General features: G+C 44.5%; 1 protein-coding gene across 1 annotated transcript in view; it reads left to right on the top strand.

Moving 5' to 3' along the window:
- The first annotated feature begins 10,868 nt into the window (after window positions 1–10,868).
- The window catches only part of GABBR1 (gamma-aminobutyric acid type B receptor subunit 1), a 68,740-nt gene continuing 60,164 nt past the window's right edge, over window positions 10,869–19,444 (top strand). The window contains exon 1 of the mRNA XM_063291384.1: window positions 10,869–10,947. Coding sequence (XP_063147454.1) covers window positions 10,869–10,947 — 79 coding nt within the window. The remainder of the gene's footprint in view (window positions 10,948–19,444) is intronic.

Genomic DNA, 19,444 nt, shown 5'->3' with positions numbered 1-19,444 from the left:
ACCCAGATATGCAAAAATCAACACTAGGATTAACACCAGATGAACCATCAAACAGCACAATACACCCTAATCAAGGAACTATTAACTCAGTCAGTCAACCAAGCAGCAAACAACAGCCCAATCAAGGAACTCCCAAGGAGAGAACAACATCCCTACCAACACAAGCAGGGCAAGCCACAGTATATAAAGTGAGAGCAAGGCCCACTCCCTCTTCACACTGCAGATGTTGCCTAGTCTGGCAATGAAACGTCTGCAAGAAAACAACAAGGCTCAGAGAGCACCAAGGACTCCACATATTTCAATCCCTTCTGCTCGGTTTTCTAGCCAGGATTTGGGATGGAAACTCTCTTGACTATCTTGGAGGTTGGGGAGTGAGAGAATACAAGTCTATAGGTTCTCTAGACCTCTCAGTGATTCTTGCTGCCATCCATCAGCCGTTGAATGTTTCCTCTGGAATGAGACTTAGAATATTGGTGTCATAGTTGCCTCAGTTCTCAGGGGACAGGCAGACACAGAAAGTGATGCTGTGGCACTTCCATTCCAGCTTTTATCATTGATCTCTGAGGCTACTCAAGATTCTCTCTTGTCCCCTTGTTTTTGTAACCTTTTCATGGAAGCCGCTTGGAGAAATCATCCAGAGTTGTGGACTGAGATGTCATTCAGTGTATAAATGATATGCGTGTGAGCTCTGTTTTACATCATTTCATCCCAGGGAAGTGGCTGAAACAGTGAGCAAGAAAAAAAAATACTGCTGATCTGGAAACTCCTTTTAAATTGGACTAGACTGCATTTGTCTTCAGCAAAGGATCGTTACCTTGTCGTGGTGCTGGAGCTTGAGCACCTCAGTGATGCCATGAGCTAAACCGTGAAGGGCCACCCAAGACGGGAAGGTCATGACAGAGAGGTCAGACTAAATGCGATCCCTGGGGAAGGTAATGGCAACCCACCCCAGTATTCTTGCCGTGAAAACTAAATGGATCAGTACAACCAGAGATATGTTGGTATACCATCGGAAGGTGAGACCCCCAGGTCGGAAGATGGTCAAAATGCTACTGGGGAGGAACAGAGGATGAGCTCAACTAGCCCCAGACGTGATGACGCAGCTAGCTCAAAGCCGAAAGGATGGCTAGCGGCCGACGGTGCTGGTGGTGAACGGCGAATCCGATGTTCTAAGGATCAACACACCATTGGAACCTGGAATGTAAGATCTATGAGCCAGGGCAAATTGGATGTGGTTATTGGTGAGATGTCAAAATTAAAGATAGACATTCTGGGCGTCAGTGAACTGAAATGGACTGGAATGGGCCACTTCACATCAAATGACCACCAGATCTACTACTGTGGACAAGAGGACCACAGAAGAAATGGAGTAGCCTTCATAATTAATAGTAAAGTGGCTAAAGCAGTGCTTGGATACAACCCAAAAAACGACAGAATGATCTCAATTCGAATTCAGGGCAAGCCATCTAACATCACAGTGATCCAAATATACGCCCCAACCACAAATGCTGAAGAAGTTGAAGTAGAGCAGTTCTATGAGGATCTGCAGCACCTTCTGGACAACACGCCTCAAAGAGATGTTATTTTCATCACAGGAGACTGGAATGCTAAGGTGGGCAGTCAAATGACACCTCGAATTACAGGTAAGTATGGCCTGGGAGAACAAAATGAAGCAGGACATAGGCTGATAGAATTTTGCCAAGACAACTCACTCTGCATAACAAACACTCTCTTCCAGCAACCTAAGAGACGGCTTTATACATGGACTTCACCAGATGGACAACACCGAAATCAGATTGATTACATCCTTTGCAGCCAAAGGTGGCGGACATCTGTACAGTCGGTAAAAACAAGACCTGGAGCTGACTGTAGTTCAGATCACGAACTTCTTCTTGCACAATTTAGGATCAGACTAAAGAGATTAGGGAAGACCCACAGATCAGCTAGATATGAGCTCACTAATATTCCTAAGGAATATGCAGTGGGGGTGAAGAATAGATTTAAGGGACTGGACTTAGTAGATAGGGTCCCGGAAGAACTCTGGACAGAAGTTGGCAGCATTGTTCAGGAGGCGGCAACAAAATACATCCCAAAGAAAGAGAAAACCAAGAAGGCAAAATGGCTGTCTGCTGAGACACTAGAAGTAGCCCAAGAAAGAAGGAAAGCAAAAGGCAACAGTGATAGGGGGAGATATGCCCAATTAAATGCAAAATTCCAGAGGTTAGCCAGAAGAGATAAGGAATTATTTTTAAACAAGCAATGCGCGGAAGTGGAAGAAGACAATAGAATAGGAAGGACAAGAGACCTCTTCCAGAAAATTAGAAACATCGGAGGTAAATTCCAGGCAAAAATGGGTATGATCAAAAACAAAGATGGCAAGGACCTAACAGAAGAAAAAGAGATCAAGAAAAGGTGGCAAGAATATACAGAAGACCTGTATAGGAAGGATAACAATATCGGGGATAGCTTTGATGGTGTGGTCAGTGAGCTAGAGCCAGACATCCTGAAGAGTGAGGTTGAATGGGCCTTAAGAAGCATTGCTAATAACAAGGCAACAGGAGACGACGGCATCCCAGCTGAACTGTTCAAAATCTTGCAAGATGATGCTGTCAAGGTAATGCATGCTATATGCCAGCAAATTTGGAAAACACAAGAATGGCCATCAGACTGGAAAAAATCAACTTATATCCCCATACCAAAAAAGGGAAACACTAAAGAATGTTCAAACTATCGAACAGTGGCACTCATTTCACATGCCAGTAAGGTAATGCTCAAGATCCTGCAAGGTAGACTTCAGCAGTTCATGGAGCGAGAATTGCCAGATGTACAAGCTGGGTTTAGAAAAGGCAGAGGAACTAGAGACCAAATTGCCAATATCCGCTGGATAATGGAAAAAGCCAGGGAGTTTCAGAAAAACATCTATTTCTGTTTTATTGACTATTCTAAAGCCTTTGACTGTGTGGACCATAACAAATTGTGGCAAGTTCTTAGTGGTATGGGGATACCAAGTCATCTTGTCTGCCTCCTGAAGAATCTGTATAACGACCAAGTAGCAACAGTAAGAACAGACCACGGAACAACGGACTGGTTTAAGATTGGGAAAGGAGTACGGCAGGGCTGTATCCTCTCACCCTACCTATTCAACTTGTACGCAGAACACATCATGCGACAAGCTGGCCTTGAGGAATCCAAGGCTGGAGTTAAAATCTCTGGAAGAAACATTAACAATCTCAGATATGCAGATGATACCACTTTGATGGCTGAAAGCGAAGAGGAACTGAGGAGCCTTATGATGAAGGTGAAAGAAGAAAGTGCAAAAGCTGGTTTGCAGCTAAACCTCAAAAAAACCAAGATTATGGCAACCAGCTTGATTGATAACTGGCAAATAGAGGGAGAAAATGTAGAAGCAGTGAAAGACTTTGTATTCCTAGGTGCGAAGATTACTGCAGATGCTGACTGCAGTCAGGAAATCAGAAGACGCTTAATCCTTGGGAGAAGAGCAATGACAAATCTCGATAAAATAGTTAAGAGCAGAGACATCACACTGACAACAAAGGTCCGCATAGTTAAAGCAATGGTGTTCCCCGTAGTAACATATGGCTGCGAGAGCTGGACCATAAGGAAGGCTGAGCGAAGGAAGATCGATGCTTTTGAACTGTGGTGTTGGAGGAAAATTCTGAGAGTGCCTTGGACTGCAAGAAGATCAAACCAGTCCATCCTCCAGGAAATAAAGCCAGACTGCTCACTTGAGGGAATGATATTAAAGGCCAAACTGAAATACTTTGGCCACATAATGAGAAGACAGGACACCCTGGAGAGGATGCTGATGCTGGGGAGAGTGGAAGGCAAAAGGAAGAGGGGCCGACCAAGGGCAAGGTGGATGGATGATATTCTAGAGGTGATGGAATCGTCCCTGAGGGAGCTGGGGGTGTTGACGACCGACAGGAAGCTCTGGCGTGGGCTGGTCCATGAAGTCACGAAGAGTCGGAAGCGACTAAACGAATAAACAACAAGACTGCATTTGTAGTGTCAGTTTTAAATTCAGCATGCTCAGAGGAGGTATAGTTAGTACCAATGGCCAGGCATGGTTTTGTAACCAATGTAGGCCACTTTAACATGCTCAGAAATGCTTATTTATTGGGTAAAGTCCAGGGTTGATTAATATAGGGTCCTTTTATGTGGAGCTCCCTTGAAGATGATTTAAAATCTGCTGTTAGGGCAGGAGCTGGTGGCCAGAATGTTTGCAATTGCTGTGTGACATTCAGACCAAATTTGATATCGGTTGCATGGCTTGCTATTAATTTCCAGATCCATTTTAAAGTGCTAATTTTGGCCTTTAAAAACCTTAAATGGCCAGGAAGTCTGCTCATCTGAGGGACTACTTTATTTCTACATAATCCTTTCTGAGCAATAAAATCAGCCTCTTGGGTCCTGCACAGTGACCCACCATTCAGAGTTATTAGCATTGTGCATGTTCCAGATCAGATATTCTCTCTGCTGGCCAAACACTCCTGGAACCCCGTAGCATCAGGCATAGCTTCAACCTGTTGCTTTATGGAGCATTCCGAAAAGGCTTTTATACCTGCCCACGTGTGGTTAATGTGCTTGGGGAAAAAATAGCTCCTGGTTTCAATGAATGGGCCTGAAATAATCACCTGTTGCATTTCTTGGTTGGTTTGTAGCTATCTGTGAGTGCTTTAAAACCAGTTTCACACACTGCCCTGCAGGCAGAGCGCTGTGCTTTGAAAGGCCAGTTAGAAATTTACTAAATAGGAACCCTACAGCTTCCACTTGCAAGGAACCTGCCTAATTATCTGCCCATGTGTTGGACTCTGTGCTGCTTGAGTAGAATGCTGTGGGGAATATGGAGGCCTTGTCGGCATTGGAGCGCATGGCCAGTAGCAAAGCCTTCACTCTGTTGTAGAAATGAATATATATAATGACTTAAAGTCATTCATTTTTTTTCAATAACAGCAATATTATATTTCAATTGCCAATATTTAATTCCCCAATAACTTCCCTAAAATCAAAACTTGTAAAACTAGAAAAAAAAAAAAAAGCATTGACATAAGAGTTTATCTAGCGTTTGGACTGTTTCCATAGCCAAAATTGTTAAAACAGAAACAAAACACACACACAAAAAACAAAATTCAGATAGATCATACCAGTCCATGGAAGTTCTACTAAAACCATACATTGTTTTCCTCTCTCCCTCTCCTGTTTTTATCATCATGTGCCATGTTGAGGAGTGATTAAAATTTAATCCATATAAAATTTATAAAAACACACACACTTTTCTAAAACTGGAATGCCAGGGGCAGAGCAGAGTGGAGCTGTGAGAGCAAAGGGGTGCCCCCCCCTTCTCTGAGTCATTGCTTCTCTGAAACTGCCCACATTCCCCCCCCTTTCACAAGAGGAGTAATCATTTCCTTCTACAGCAGCAGCTGCAGACAGAGAAACTTAAAGGATTGTCTCTGATGTGTGTAAAGGTATTGTAAAAGGAAGAATCCTAAAAAGATGGGGGAGTAAAGGATCTTCTGTAAAAGCACTGCCCCTCCCCTCTGTCACCCTTCTGTCCCCTCATCTGGATCCTCAAGCCTGTAACAAGCAGGCAAGAGGCAGACTGAAGGGGGGAGTTTGGGTGAGACTGGGCAAATAATGAAACACACATACTCCTCAAACAATTAAAAAAAACAAAAAAAAAAAACAAATGGGAAAGGATCGACAAAAACCTTTCAACTTCCCCATCATATGCATTCAAATTACACAAATCACAACACACACAAAACCAGAATAAATGGTGGATGCAGGCATGGCCAGAACCTGCAGCCTCCTAAGGAATAGACTCACACAATCTCTCAACTCTCTTTTCACAACTCAAAACAGTTTCTCAACCTTACATGTACGCGCACATTCAGACAGACAAATGCTCTCAAAAAGAAAACCGCACACCAATGCCTCAACAGGCTGTTGCCACATGCACTCCATCACAGCCCTGCAGGAACACAGAAGCTCTTCCTCCCTGCCTCTCAGCCAGGAGAAAGGAATGCTTTATTATTATTATAGCTCCCATCAAGATGAATCTAGCTGCTCCCATGCCTATTGGAGACAATCCACACTCAACTGCCCTATTGTGATTTAACTCAACTCCCCTCCCCAGAGAGCCTGCGTCTCTCCAGGTCCTTTCCGCGCGGTGAGTTCTCTTCTCTAATGTCTCTTCTCTGATCGGGGTCCAGCCTGCACCCTGCCTGTCACCGTTGTTTCCCGAGCCCTCCATTCCATGGAATACCTCCTCGGCCCAATCTTCCGAGAACTCCCCCTGCCTCCCCCTTTTTGGGGCCGCAAACCTTGAGCTAAAAACAAGGCATTTCATCTTTCTTTTTCTCTCCTCTTCAGGCCCTCCCTGTTCTTCCTCTTCTAAATTTTGGACCATAATCTAACTCCCCTTCTCTACGATTCGGTTTGCCTTTAACATATTCGTATAGATTCTGGCATACGAAGTAGTTATCACTCCCTTCTATTGGCCAATCTATTCTTTCATCTTCATACCATATAAAACAACACATCTGAATCATTTCTTCTTTGGTTAAATTCCACTTTGTTACCATTTTCTTATAAGGTTCCTTTTCCCAATTCCTCAACAAGAGTCCGAGCGGACTCTCCTTAGGTATGTTTCTAGGTAATTCTGGAAGGGACACCTTCCTTTCGGAACTTTTATTGTTGCCCATATGGGTTACTGCCTTCCCTCACCCTGATCAGTACAGCCCCCTCTCGACCTTCTTATTGTTTTTATCCCCCCCAAGGTAGAGTACTCCAGCTGCGCTGGATTTGCTTTTCAGCAACTTTAAGCCTCTGACTGTCGGGGGGGGGGTAAAACCGGGCCGGCCTCCCAGCAGGCGCTGGCTAATTTTAAAGTCCGACCTCAACCTATGGCGTCGAGAAGAGTTTCGAGAAGCATTCCCAATTGTCCCAGAGCGGACGCAACAACTTCAGGGTAACCAGAAGGGACACCTCCCAAAGGGACTTTCCCGTGGCTTATATTGGATCCTCGGCCCCTCCCTTCCCGATTCTCTATCAATCCAGTTATATAATCCGCTTCTCCCCTTTTCCGGCCAATCCCCTCGCGGGGGTATGGAACCGCGGCTTTCGGGGATTCACTCTCGCTCCGCCTTGCCAGCCTCTGAGGCCCTTGGGGCATCACACACACACACCACACACTGGATCTCAGAACCTTGAGAGGCCTACCCAATCCCCCAACCGCCCAGGTGTCTTAAAGTGGCTCTCTGTTTCCACCAAGTCTACTCACCTGGGTCCACGCGTGGAGTTTCCTGGCCTTTTACAGGGGCTGCAACATCACCCTTCTGACTCCTGCACCCTTCCTTCCCCTTTTCAGAGTCCTCCAATGGTCCGTCCGTTTTGTTCGTTTGGCTCAAACACCTCTGCTTTCTGGCCAGAGTCCCCACGTCCCACCCCCCTGGCTACCTAAAACCGGGTAGGACACGTCTTCCAGGAGGTAAGGCCCCGAGGTGCTGGGCAGAGCCCCACGGTGGGCGCCAATTTGTTAGATATAAAAATAATGAAACCTGGACCAGAGATCTCTGAAAAGGCACCTACTTTATTTGAGCGGTTTGCAAAGCGCGGTGGGCACCTCGACCAGGCTACGCAGAGCCTGATCGAAAGGAGAGATGCCACACCCGAAATTACAAATACACACTTTCTTATACCTTTCCCTGTTCCTCCCCCCATTGTCTTCTATAACCTATTACCACCCTTACTACCTTTCACACTACAGCCGACCTGCGGTCCCGGACTTTCAACGGTCACCAACAGGAACTGCGACTGTTTAACCACCCACACAACCTACCAGGACTTCATTAGGCATGCCGGCCCGAGCCCAGCGGGGTGTACCTTCCCCCTCTTCGATTCTCAAACGGAATCGGTAACATCCATTTATCTATACTCACCTTATGTCGAAGTTCATTCATCCACCGTTCACTCCTCGCCCGCCGGCCCACACGTTCAGGCTTCTCTTTTCCTGTTACATGAAGGGTCCTTGGAATCAGGAGGAGGTATCCCCGGGACCGAACCGTCGACTCGGTCGAGACCTTCGGGAGAACTCTCCCGCGGCGCCTAGGCGTCGACTCCAGGCGGCGGCTCCGTGCCTTGGGGTTCCTCCCGTTCCAGCGAAAGATCACCCTCGAGCAGTCCCATCTGGGTTGCCAGAATTGTTGTAGAAATGAAGGCTAGGACGCTCGGGTCTTCATCCAGGAAAAGAGTTTAATGTGCGCACAGATTCAGACAAGCTCAAGCTTCCAATTCTGAACCCCGAAGGTTTGGGGTCCTACCTCTTTTATACCCCCCCCCACTGGGTGATTACTCAGCATAGAATAAGTGTCAACCCCGAGATATATGGTATATGTTTAAAACAAGCCTGGTGGGAGTCTGGTGGGCTTCCCATTCCTTATCTTTGTTCATTTAGCTGCTACATAATACATGTACATTCCTGTTTCTTATCTGCCTGTCCAGCTCCTACCCACATACCATACTTGCAACAGATAGTTGCCTGATGAAAGAACTTTGTTTCTTGCTGTTTCCTCGACCGTCATGAGTGGCAAGATTCAGCAATAGACAAGGAAACAAACAAACGCATTTGTTTTAATTTCTGCACAGACCTGAAAGTAGCTGAAACTTAAAATCTCAGAGGGCTGGGAGAGTTAGCAAAATCCACTGGAGTGGAGTGGGGAGGACAATAAATTTAAATAAATAAATAAATGATAGTGACCACCAGATAAGGCTTCAGAGCTTGGCAGTGAAGTTCTTGTCCTGTCTTCTAATGAACTTGTCTGATCAACATGCCATTGGCCCTCATGGTTCAGAGAGGCACACATGGACTTGCGGTGCTTCCCCATAGAGAAGGCTTTCCCAGGACCATGTCTTGGAATTTCCCCCAGAGATTTAATGCAAGGGAATTTATTGCACACCAAACGTCTGCTCTGAGATAATCAGAAGGAGCAGATTATCTGGACCCTTTTCAGTCAGGGTTCAGGCCGGGTTATGGGACTGAGACGGCATTGATTGCACTCTTAGATGACCTCTGGTGGGAGCAAGATGGGGGCAGTGTGACCATCCTTGCTCTTCTCGACCTCTCGGCGGCCTTCGATACCATCGATCATGGTATCCTTCTGGACCGATTTCGGGAGTTGGGGGTGGGTGGCACAAAGTTGTGCTGATTCTCCTCCTTCCTCCGGGGTCAGTTCCAGTTGGTGTTGATGGGGGGAGAGGTCCAGCCCACGTCCCCTACTTTGTGGGGTGCCTCAGGGCAGGGCCACAACTGGGGGGGGCAAGCAGGGCATGTGCTCTGGGCGCCGCGCTGGGGGGATGCCAAAATGAGCGCTCGGAGGGCACCAAAATGGGCATGGAATCCATCCATGTTTGCCCTGGGTGACACAGACCCTAGTTGCGGCCCTGCCTCAGGGCTCCGTTCTTTCCCCTCTCCTATTTAACATCTACATGAGGCAGTTGGGGGAGGTGATCCGACAGTTTGGGGTGAGATACCATCAATATGCTGATGATACCCAGTTTTATATCTCTACCCCAGACAGCTTGAGTGATGCCATGGAAGCCCTGACCCAGTGCCTGGAGGCTGTAAGGGCCTAGATGGGGTGCAATGGGCTTTGACGCAGCCCAAGCAAGACTGAGTGGCTTTGGGTTTGTGGGCCTTTCGGCGGTAAGGTTTTTCCATCTTTGGTCCTGGATGGGGTTGCGCTGCCCCAGATGGATCCTGTGTGCAATCTGGGGGTCCTCGTAGACTCACGGCTCCTGCTCGAAGAGCAGGTGGCAGCCATGGCTAGGAGGGCCTTTGCACACCTTCAGGTTGTGCGCCAGCTGTGCCCATTCCTAGACTGAGAGGCTTTGCTCACAGTTACTCATGCCCTCACGATCTCCCGTCTGGACTACTCTAATGTGCTCTACATGGGGCTGCCCTTGAAGAGCATTCGGAAGCTTCAACTGGTGCAGAATGCAGCTGCACGGATACTAAATGGTGTCGGGTACTTGACACATGTAACACCACTGCTACATGAGCTGCACTGGTTGCCGGTGTGCTTCCGGGTGCAATTCAAGGTGCTGGTTGTCACCTTTAAAGCCCTTCATGGATTGGGACTGGGTTACCTAAGGGACTGTCTTCTCCCAGTTGTTTCTACCCATCCAATTTGATCTGGCAGGTTGGGTATGCTGAGGGTCCCATCAGCCAGGGAGTGTCGGTTGGCGGGAACTAGAAGGTGTGCCTTCTCTTCTGTAGCGCCTGCCCTCTGGAACGTCCTCCCTCCAGAAATTAGGATGTCCCCGACCCTGTTGGCCTTTCGTAAGGCTGTGAAGACCTGGCTACGTGCCCTGGCCTGGGGCCCCGGGCATGTGAATGGTCCCATTTCTTGGTTATATTAACATCCATACATTGCTTACTTGGCAGCCATGTATATTTATCTTGCATTTATTTTGTGTTTTAATTGTTTTAATTGTAATAGTTTTAACTGTTTTATAGTTTTATTGTTGTAAGCTGCCCAGAGTCACTTGGTGAGATGGGAGGCTATAGAGATCGAATAAATAAACAAACAAACAAACAAAAAACAGGAAAATAGAAAGCATGTAGGCAAATATCCTTTGTATAATTTCTAAGATCACATTCCTTCTGATGGTGGACAAAATAGGGGCTACCTGCATAAGATGCTGATCTTATTAATTTTTTTAGGGCAAGGTTCACAAAACCTTTTTGCACCCACCAGTGCTGGAGTAGATAATGAAATACAAGAATATGTGATCTTCCTGCAGTGTTATCCTTATATGGATATTACCTGTCCTCTTGTCCTCAGATGCCGCTTCTCCTTGTGCTGAGTTTGCTGGCGATACCACAACCTGGGCATGGAGCATTCCATCTGAACATCACAGAAGGTAAGACTTCCCCTTTCCCTTCTACACGTCTGTCCTTAGGCCCCTTTTTCTGGGAGCTCAAGTTCCTTGTGCTGTGCATACCCCAAAGATGGTACATTTAGGTCTAAGATGACATGCTACTATTTTTCCAACATGCAATACCTGTCTAAGCTCTTCTCAAAATAGTAACAATGGTTTTAAAAAAGACCCGAATGGGTCTTCTGAGTCTTATGTAATGGTGGCTGATGGGTGCCAGATGGTAGTCCCTTTGCAAGACAAGGGGCCAGTGCAGAAAAGGCCTTTCCTCTCCTTCTTGTTACCCAACCTCATTGCCCTCCAAGGTGGTAGGTGAGAAGATTGGGCTGTCTGCTCTTTGCTAGGACTTGCCTGTTCTATTCTCTACTGAACCTGGCTGGGATCTTCTGCAGGCAAAACAGGGGCTCTGACCAAGGCTCAATCAGCCTTAATCCATCCTGTATTTTTTGAAAAGTTAAACAAGAAAGCAAGGCACCTCATTAGAAACTGCCTCGGTCTTATATTAGGTGTGGGTTTCTTGCAAGCTGCAACTCATGGACCAGGGAGATTCTAATTATCCCTTTCTTATTTTTGTTATTTGAATGTCTGTGCTGCATTTCATATAGAGCTAACGCACGCAGTGACTGTGCTACAATCCTGAAGAAGGGCTGAACTCACCTTAGACCTTGAAAGCTCTTGATGGTGCAACTGACCTAATTGTTGAGCATTAACTTGTGGAATTCATTACTACGAAACGTGGTGATGGCTACTGACTTGGATGGGCTTAAGAGGGGGATGGAATGGAGAAGATGATGAAGGATGGGTCTCTCAAGGACTCTGTTCAAGGTCGGGGACAGCCTGCCTTCAAGCACCAGTTGCTGGGGAACAAGAACAGGAGGGGTGTCTGTCTTCATCCTTGTGAGTACCCCAGAGGCACATGGCTGGCCCCTGTGGACTACGATGGGCCTTGGCTCGCTCCAGCAGGGCTGGGCTTACATTCTTATGTTGTTATATTATTTTAGGTCTTTTTCATTATTGTATTTTGGGTGCTTTTATATTATTCTATTTTTGCTGCATTAAAATGAACATTTTGATTTCCTACACTACCTGGAGCAGGGTGGTATGATAGGTAGGGTATAAATAAATAGAACAAAGTTCAGAGTAACAGAAAGTTAAATCTAATATTATGTAAAATGAGGTCCGGTAATCGGAAGCAAAATACCATCGGCATAAGCATGGGCAAAGAGATGTGTCTTGAACAACTGACGAAGTTGTAGAATTGAAGGTGCCAGAGGTACCTCCAATAGTAAGGGGTTCCAAAGCAAGAATGGCATATGGCATAACCTAGAGTTGTTGAGAGTCAGGCAGTATACAAGTTTAATAAATTATTATTATTGTTATTGCCATCATCTCAGATGGCCCTGATGGAAGTCCCATGTCTGGGCTGCTTTATTCCCAGTAGCAATCCTGATGAAAATCTGTCTCCCCGGCACGTGGTATTGCATTAAAAAATAATAATAACCATAAATTTATTATTTATTTTATTTATTTATTAAACAAATTTATATGGCTGCCCAAGTCACACATGGTGACTCCAGGTGGCTTACAAAATTAAAATCCACAGTACAAAAAAACCATCAATCCACACCCCCCGCCACCCCCGAAAATTCATACTTTCTAATGCAGAGGTTCTCAGCTAGGGAATTCTAGGAGCAGAAGTCCAAACACCTTAAAGTTGCTGACATTGAGAAACAGTGGTCTAATGGCACATCTGGGTTCACTTTCTTACTGCAAAAATACACTTGTGGATTATGTTTCATCTCTGAGTGATGCCTACAAACATCAGGACATCAGTCAACCACAGAAAAATTTTCCATGATTCACCTTTCTAATTAAATTAGAAAATTGTTTAGCTCTTTCTTTAAAAAAAACATTTTGGAGATCTTGCATGAGATTTTTGTGAGATGTTGGAAAAGTTGTATGGTATATCATGAAATCTGAAAGTAAAATTTTTTAAACCTAGTGGAATTTAATGATCTTTTGAGGCTTGGATCAGTTGGTGGATGGATGGGACATGGAAGTCCTGGGAAAGGTTACTACTGCCAAAGACAGAATTTCTTATGGTAAGCTTTCAATAGCTAGTCTGAAAAGCATTTCCCTTGTGTGCATTTAGGATGTGCCTGGTTTTTCTCTCTGTTTAGATAAAGAAGTCAAGAGCCTCTTGAATTAAGGGGTACTCTTTATAACTACATGGCAATATCTATTATCTATTTTATTTATTTATTTATCAAATATCTATCTATCTATCTATCTATCTATCTATCTATCTATCTATCTATCTATCTATCTATCCTATCATCTATTTATCTACTGTATCTATCTATATCTATATCTGGACTTTACTCTTATTTATATTTATTAATGATAGTAATTTTATAAGGCATTTTTATATATTTATTTTTTTAGTGAGTATTTTGTTGTAAACCGCCCAGAGTCCTTCTGGTGGGAGGAGATGGGTGGTGAGAAATTTGATAAATAAGTTATCTCTCTCTCTCTCTCTCTATCTATCTACCTATCTATCTTTTTCTTGGCAACAGCTTTCATTGTTTCAAGAGTTTTCCATTTCCCAATATAAGTGGTCTAAAGCTCTGATATTCCTGGAGGAATCCCATCCAAGTTCTAAAAGGTCCCATTTCCCAGTTTTAAAATGTGGAGCACCACTTTTACCAACAGCGATGTCAAGGTCATTGGACATGCAGGTTCCCCTTTTTCCAGGGGACTTCCAACCTGAGAAGGACGAAACCAGCATCATTTGGTTGCTGCCATCATCCTGTTTTTTCCAAGCTGTGGAAATCCCCATCTCTGAAAAACCCCAGGACTGGAATAACAGCAGCAAATCTAAGTGGAATGAATATCCACTGGAAATACACCCCTTCTTAGTGCCCCCAACTGCAGAATAATTTTAGACTTGCTCAGAAGCTCAGACAGACCTTTTTCATTTGAGTTAGTTTCATAGCAACTTCAACTTTTAAAACATGGTTTGAAGAGTTTAGGATTTATCGTCATCTGCCTGAGGTAGAAGAGCAAGACATATGTTTAAATAAATGCCCATTGCCCCAGGAACAGAATCATGGGTATAAATTGCAGCTATCCCAATTTCAGTTATATATAAGGAAAAATTTCCTGAGGGTAAGATCTACGAAAGAGTAAATCGTCTCTCTGTGGAGGTGTGGGTTTCTCCAGTGTTTTAAAGAAGAGGCTGCACAACCATGTCCCATACAGTTTTCTTGCCCACTGCAGAGGGTTGGACTAGATCAGTTTTTCTCAGCCTTGGCAACTTTAAGATGTGCGGACTTCAACTCCCAGAATTCCCCAGCCGGCATGCCAAGGTTGAGAAACACTGAACTAGATGGTCCTTACAGTCATTTCCATGATCCGATGATTCTGTAAATAATACCATTGCTTACTGTGGAGGAGGGTTTTTTTTTTTTATAAACCAACAATCATAGAAATAAACTTGGCTTCTTTTCTGCTTCCTCCCTCCCTGCAGGATGTTTTTGCTATAGGAGGATTTTGAGCAGAACATGGGATTGCTCTATTAAAGCATATTTTTAGCTATAGTAATCAAGGGTTTTTTGTTTGTTTTTTTTTAAATCCTAGACAAAGAAAGTTTCGGCCTCAAAGGGAATATATAAGCTAAGTAGAAGTACTTTTTCCTTCTCTGGTAATTTTGCACTACCCTTTATCTTCATAGATTCAAAGACAGAGTATAATAGACATATCTCTTTTAAATGTTTATACTTATGTGCAAGGAAATCAAGGTAGCAATCAAGCACAATCAACAATATTTTTTTAAAAATCAGTATTTAAAATGATATTGAAACAACCCTTAAAGCAATTGGAGTAAAACAGTTTAGGAACAATTAAAAATAAATGGCCAGGGATAAGTTAAAATATAGAGCATGTGCTGAAACCGCCACCATTAAAGCATCACTGCAAGAAAGTCTTGTTGTCACACATAATAAAGGCGGGATAGAAAATAAATAAAGCAAAATAAATAAATAAATATACTGTATTTGCCTCTAAGAAGATCTTAAGACAGTGCTGGCTGGGGAATTCTGGGAGTTGAAGTCTTACCCATGTTCGAGTTTTGTTATTTATTTGTTCAGTCGCTTCCGACTCTTCGTGACTTCATGGACCAGCCCACGCCAGAGCTTCCTGTCGGTCGTCGCCACCCCCAGCTCCCCCAGAGACGAGTCCATCACCTCCAGGATATCATCCATCCATCTTGCCCTTGGTCGGCCCCTCTTCCTTTTGCCCTCCACTCTCCCTAGCATCAGCATCTTCTCCAGGGTGTCCTGTCTTCTCATTATATGGCCAAAGTATTTCAGTTTTGCCTTTAATATCATTCCCTCAAGTGAGCATGTTTGAGTTGCCAAGTTTAAAAATACAGGAATATTGGCTACAAGAGTATTTACTCTAAATCAGTGTTTTTCAAACTTGGCAACTTGAAGATGTGTGGACTTCAACTCCCAGAATTTCAGATGCCCATGCTAGCTGGGGAATTCTGGGAGTTGAAGTCCACACATCTTCAAGTTGCTGAGGTTAAGAAACTCTGCTCTAAATGAATGATTGATAACGTCCAAAAAGGCTATAGCACCTTTTAAGGGCATTTTCCTCAACCCCGGGCCTTCCAAATGCCTACATTCTAGACATTGTGGTCCTAGCAGATCTGGAGGCCAACATGCTGGGGAAGACAGCAAGGTGGACCCCCAATTCCAAATGCAGAATCCATCCTCCAGACTAGTTTCCCGCAGTAGGCCATCATCCTTACAGGTGTTCAGGCAGCGCCACCCCATCCAGAACCAAAGATGGTAAAGTCCCAGATTTGTTAGGCCCTAAAACCCAAAGCCACTCAGTCTTGCCAGGGTTCAGCGACTCCAGGTGAAGTCAAGTGCTGTTGACTTCAGTGAGAATCAACACAAGCATCCTGCCCTCCTTGAAACCAGCACAGATCCTGGGAAGGGACACCCTTTGAGTTCTCTTCAACTTAGTACTTCACTGTCTGCCTTTCCTTCCCACCTCCCAGTCAGAGTCATCTTCAGAATACTGATCAATGAGGTGACCCACATAAAAACTGGGCAGTATCTGATGTGCCTTTTTCAGAGTAAAGAGAGATGAGAAAGGGTGAGAGCAGCAGAGAAAATTATCTACAGATGCCACTTCAGTTGCACAAGACTATCATTTTTTCTTTCTTCCATCAGAGCTCCAGGGCCATTCAGCCGTTGAATAATAAGTAGGTATTCAAAAGAGGAAGCTATTTCCACTCTTGCGTTGCTACCTGGTCCCGTCAGATGGAACTCCTTCGCAGACAGGACCCGTAGCGTGCCTCTCCTGCCAGACCTGATGGGATGGGTCGATGAAATAGGGAAGAGGTGGTCTCTCAGATAATTTGGGCCCATGCCATATAGGGCTTTAAAGGTCAGAACCAACAAAAATCAAAACTTCATTTTTTTTTAGTTACAACATTTATCCTTTCACTGTAATAAGATATTTCATTTGGGTGACTTTGGGCCAGTCGCTCTCTCTCAGCCCAACCTACCTCACAGGGTGGTTGTTGTGGGGAAAATAGGAGGCAGAAATATTAAATATATTCGCGATCTTGAGTTATATATTAAAAGGGCAGGATAAAATAACAACCACAAACAACAACAACATGTTTGTCTCTGGTTCCACATACCAAGTTAAGGTCTGGTTCGAAAAGCCAAATGGAGTCAGCTCCTTTTCAAAACAACAGTGGCAGAAATCTCTGCTTCCTTTTCTTATGTATTTGTGAGGGCAAATGTCTTCAATGAACGCAAAAAATAACAACCGCAGTTGGTGGTTGGCTGCTTTGTCTGGAAGTGAAACCAACTTGAATGCCGGTTAATTACATGGCAATTTTCTTTGTGGAGGAAGCTGCCGAGCGGATTGCCTTCATTATGGCTAACATAATTATCGGACGCTGGGGGCAAACAACAGGGGACAACTATCTCGATCATGGCCTATTTTTCAGCTTCCCAGGGGCATTTGGCTGCACACTGCTGGGAAGACGTGCTAAGACTTGGATGGGCTGGTAATTTGATTCAGTACAGCAATTTATGTATCCTTGATTGAAATGCATTGAAAATGATCCTAGGCCTGCCTAGTATGATTTCTGTCTATTCAAAGTCAAGTAAGACTAAATTTTAAGTGAACCCTTGGAAAAGTCCCAGCTCAGGCTTCAGGTTTTCAGAAAAATGGCCTTTCCTTCATCCCGGCAGTGGGAACTTGGTGTACAAGATGTTAGAGAGAGTGGCTGTATTGGGCCTTGCAGTTTTGTGTTAAAGGGTCCCAAGGCAGCCTTCCCAAATCTGCTGTTTTAAACTGCAACCTTCAGAATACTTAGCTAATAATGAGTTTTATTTCCAATGCATCTGAAGGATGTCAGCTTGGAGAAGGCTGACAAGGCAATCATTCCCAATCTGGAGATCTTCCAGATGGGTGGACTTCAACTCTCAGAATTCTCAGCAGTGGCCATGCTGATTGGGGAATTCTGGGATTTGAAATCTACATACAGATAGTCCTTGCTTAACAACCATGATTGGGGCCAGAATTTCTGTTGCTAAACAAAGCAGTCATTAAGCAAATCCAATCTGATTTTATGACCTTTTTTGTGGTGGTTTTTAATTGAATCATCATGGGCATTAAGCAAACCATGTGGCTGTTAAGCAAATTGCATGGTTCTCCATTGATTTTCCTTGCCAGAAGCCAGCCAGGAAGGTCAAAAATGGTGATCCTGTGACCATGGGATGCTGCGACGGTCATAAATGCAAACCAGTTGCCAAGTGCCCAAATCGTGATCATGTGACCATAGGGATGCTGCAACCGTCATAAGTCTGAGGACCAGTTGTAAGTTGGTATTTTCAGCACCATCATAAATCTGAACCATCACTAAATGAATGGTTGTTAAGCGAGGACTGCCTTATCTGCCCAGGTTGGGGAAAGCTGCCCTAGACCAACCTTATTCCAAGTTCCTTTTATGTCCCACCCCAAAATCACATAACATTTGTTCCCACTGAAGGCCATCTGCTGCTTGGCCACTGTGTGAACAGACTGGTGAACCAGATGGGCCAGGGCTCCGATCCAGCAGGGCCCTGCTTATGTGCTTATGTTCTGAAGACCTGCAGCCATGAGAGATTTCCAACAGGACAGCGAAGTGAAGGCTTCTGACTTAGCACAACACGGACAAATCCTATACATTCTGCCACTCGCTTAGTAACACTGCCATTACAGGCGCAGCTTCAGAAACTAGCTGAAATTTTGGCAGTCTTATTAAGAAAGCCGTTCTCTGTAAATCCAACCGCATTGTGTGCACAAGAATAAACCTCAATGGAGGTATTGATGGTAATCAGGAGTGCATTGTTTTCCCCCAGATTATACGTTATGATTCATATAATGTTCCTGCGAAAAAAGTCAGCTCCTGATAGATGTTTTTGCAATTACACGTTTTACAATAATTGCTTGATTTCCATGCGTGGTTCAGGTTTTCGCCTGCATGATCATTATTAGCGCACCTGCTTTCTTTTAAATCTGGATTCGCACAGTCAGAGCTCAAAAGAGACTAACCAGGGGAAGGGACAGAGCAGTTGCGTTTTCCTTAGCAACCATCAAAATGAAGTTTATGTTATATCTTAAAGCAGCCTTTGGCTAGCTTGGCGGCCCCTCCTGGTATGTTGGACTAAAACTCCCCTTATTTCCTCACCAGCTAAGAATAATGGGGATTATACTCCAGCATACCAGGAGGGGGCACCAAATTGTAGAAGGTTTTATGGCACCTGTAGTCAGTGCAATGATTTTGTGGCAGCCAGTTCCTTAGGCTCTATGGATAGGTATACAATAGGAAAAGTAGGCAGCCTCACTGGGTTTTCCTGGGATTTTGAGAGTGTATGAAAGGGTATTAAAAATAGCAGCCACAGAAGCTTGCCTGTTCAAAAAATGGTTGCGGTGGTGGTCTTGCCAATCACAAAACACCCATTTATTAAAAGGCATAGATTGGCTAGTGACCCAGGCTTTGCCATGTAGCATCCTAGCTTTCTATTTGTGTTCTTAATTATTATTTTTTAAAAATCAGATGGAGCAAGGAGCCAATATGGGGTGTGTTGCTACCCAACCTACGAGGGATGATGTGACATCCATTCTTCTATAGACAGGATGCATGTGCAGTATATGGGTGCATGCATCATCTCTCCTCCCACACATTCTGTCCAGTAGTTCCCAAACCTTAGAACATGATTTCCGTCGCTCCCTTCCCTCAAATCACCTTCCATTCGTCTTCAGCCTGAGCTGAGCTTAGTGGCCTGGTTAACTGATTTTAGATTCTGGACATAATAGTTCTAAAGAAGGGAGCTCTTTGGATCATAATGGGTATGGCTTCACTTATTTTCAAATGTGCTGAGTGTATCCAACTGGTTGGAACTTGGTT

This window comes from Candoia aspera, chromosome 2 (assembly GCF_035149785.1).
Source record: "Candoia aspera isolate rCanAsp1 chromosome 2, rCanAsp1.hap2, whole genome shotgun sequence".
NCBI lineage: Eukaryota > Metazoa > Chordata > Lepidosauria > Squamata > Boidae > Candoia > Candoia aspera.
This window is presented reverse-complemented; position numbering and strand designations above follow the sequence as displayed.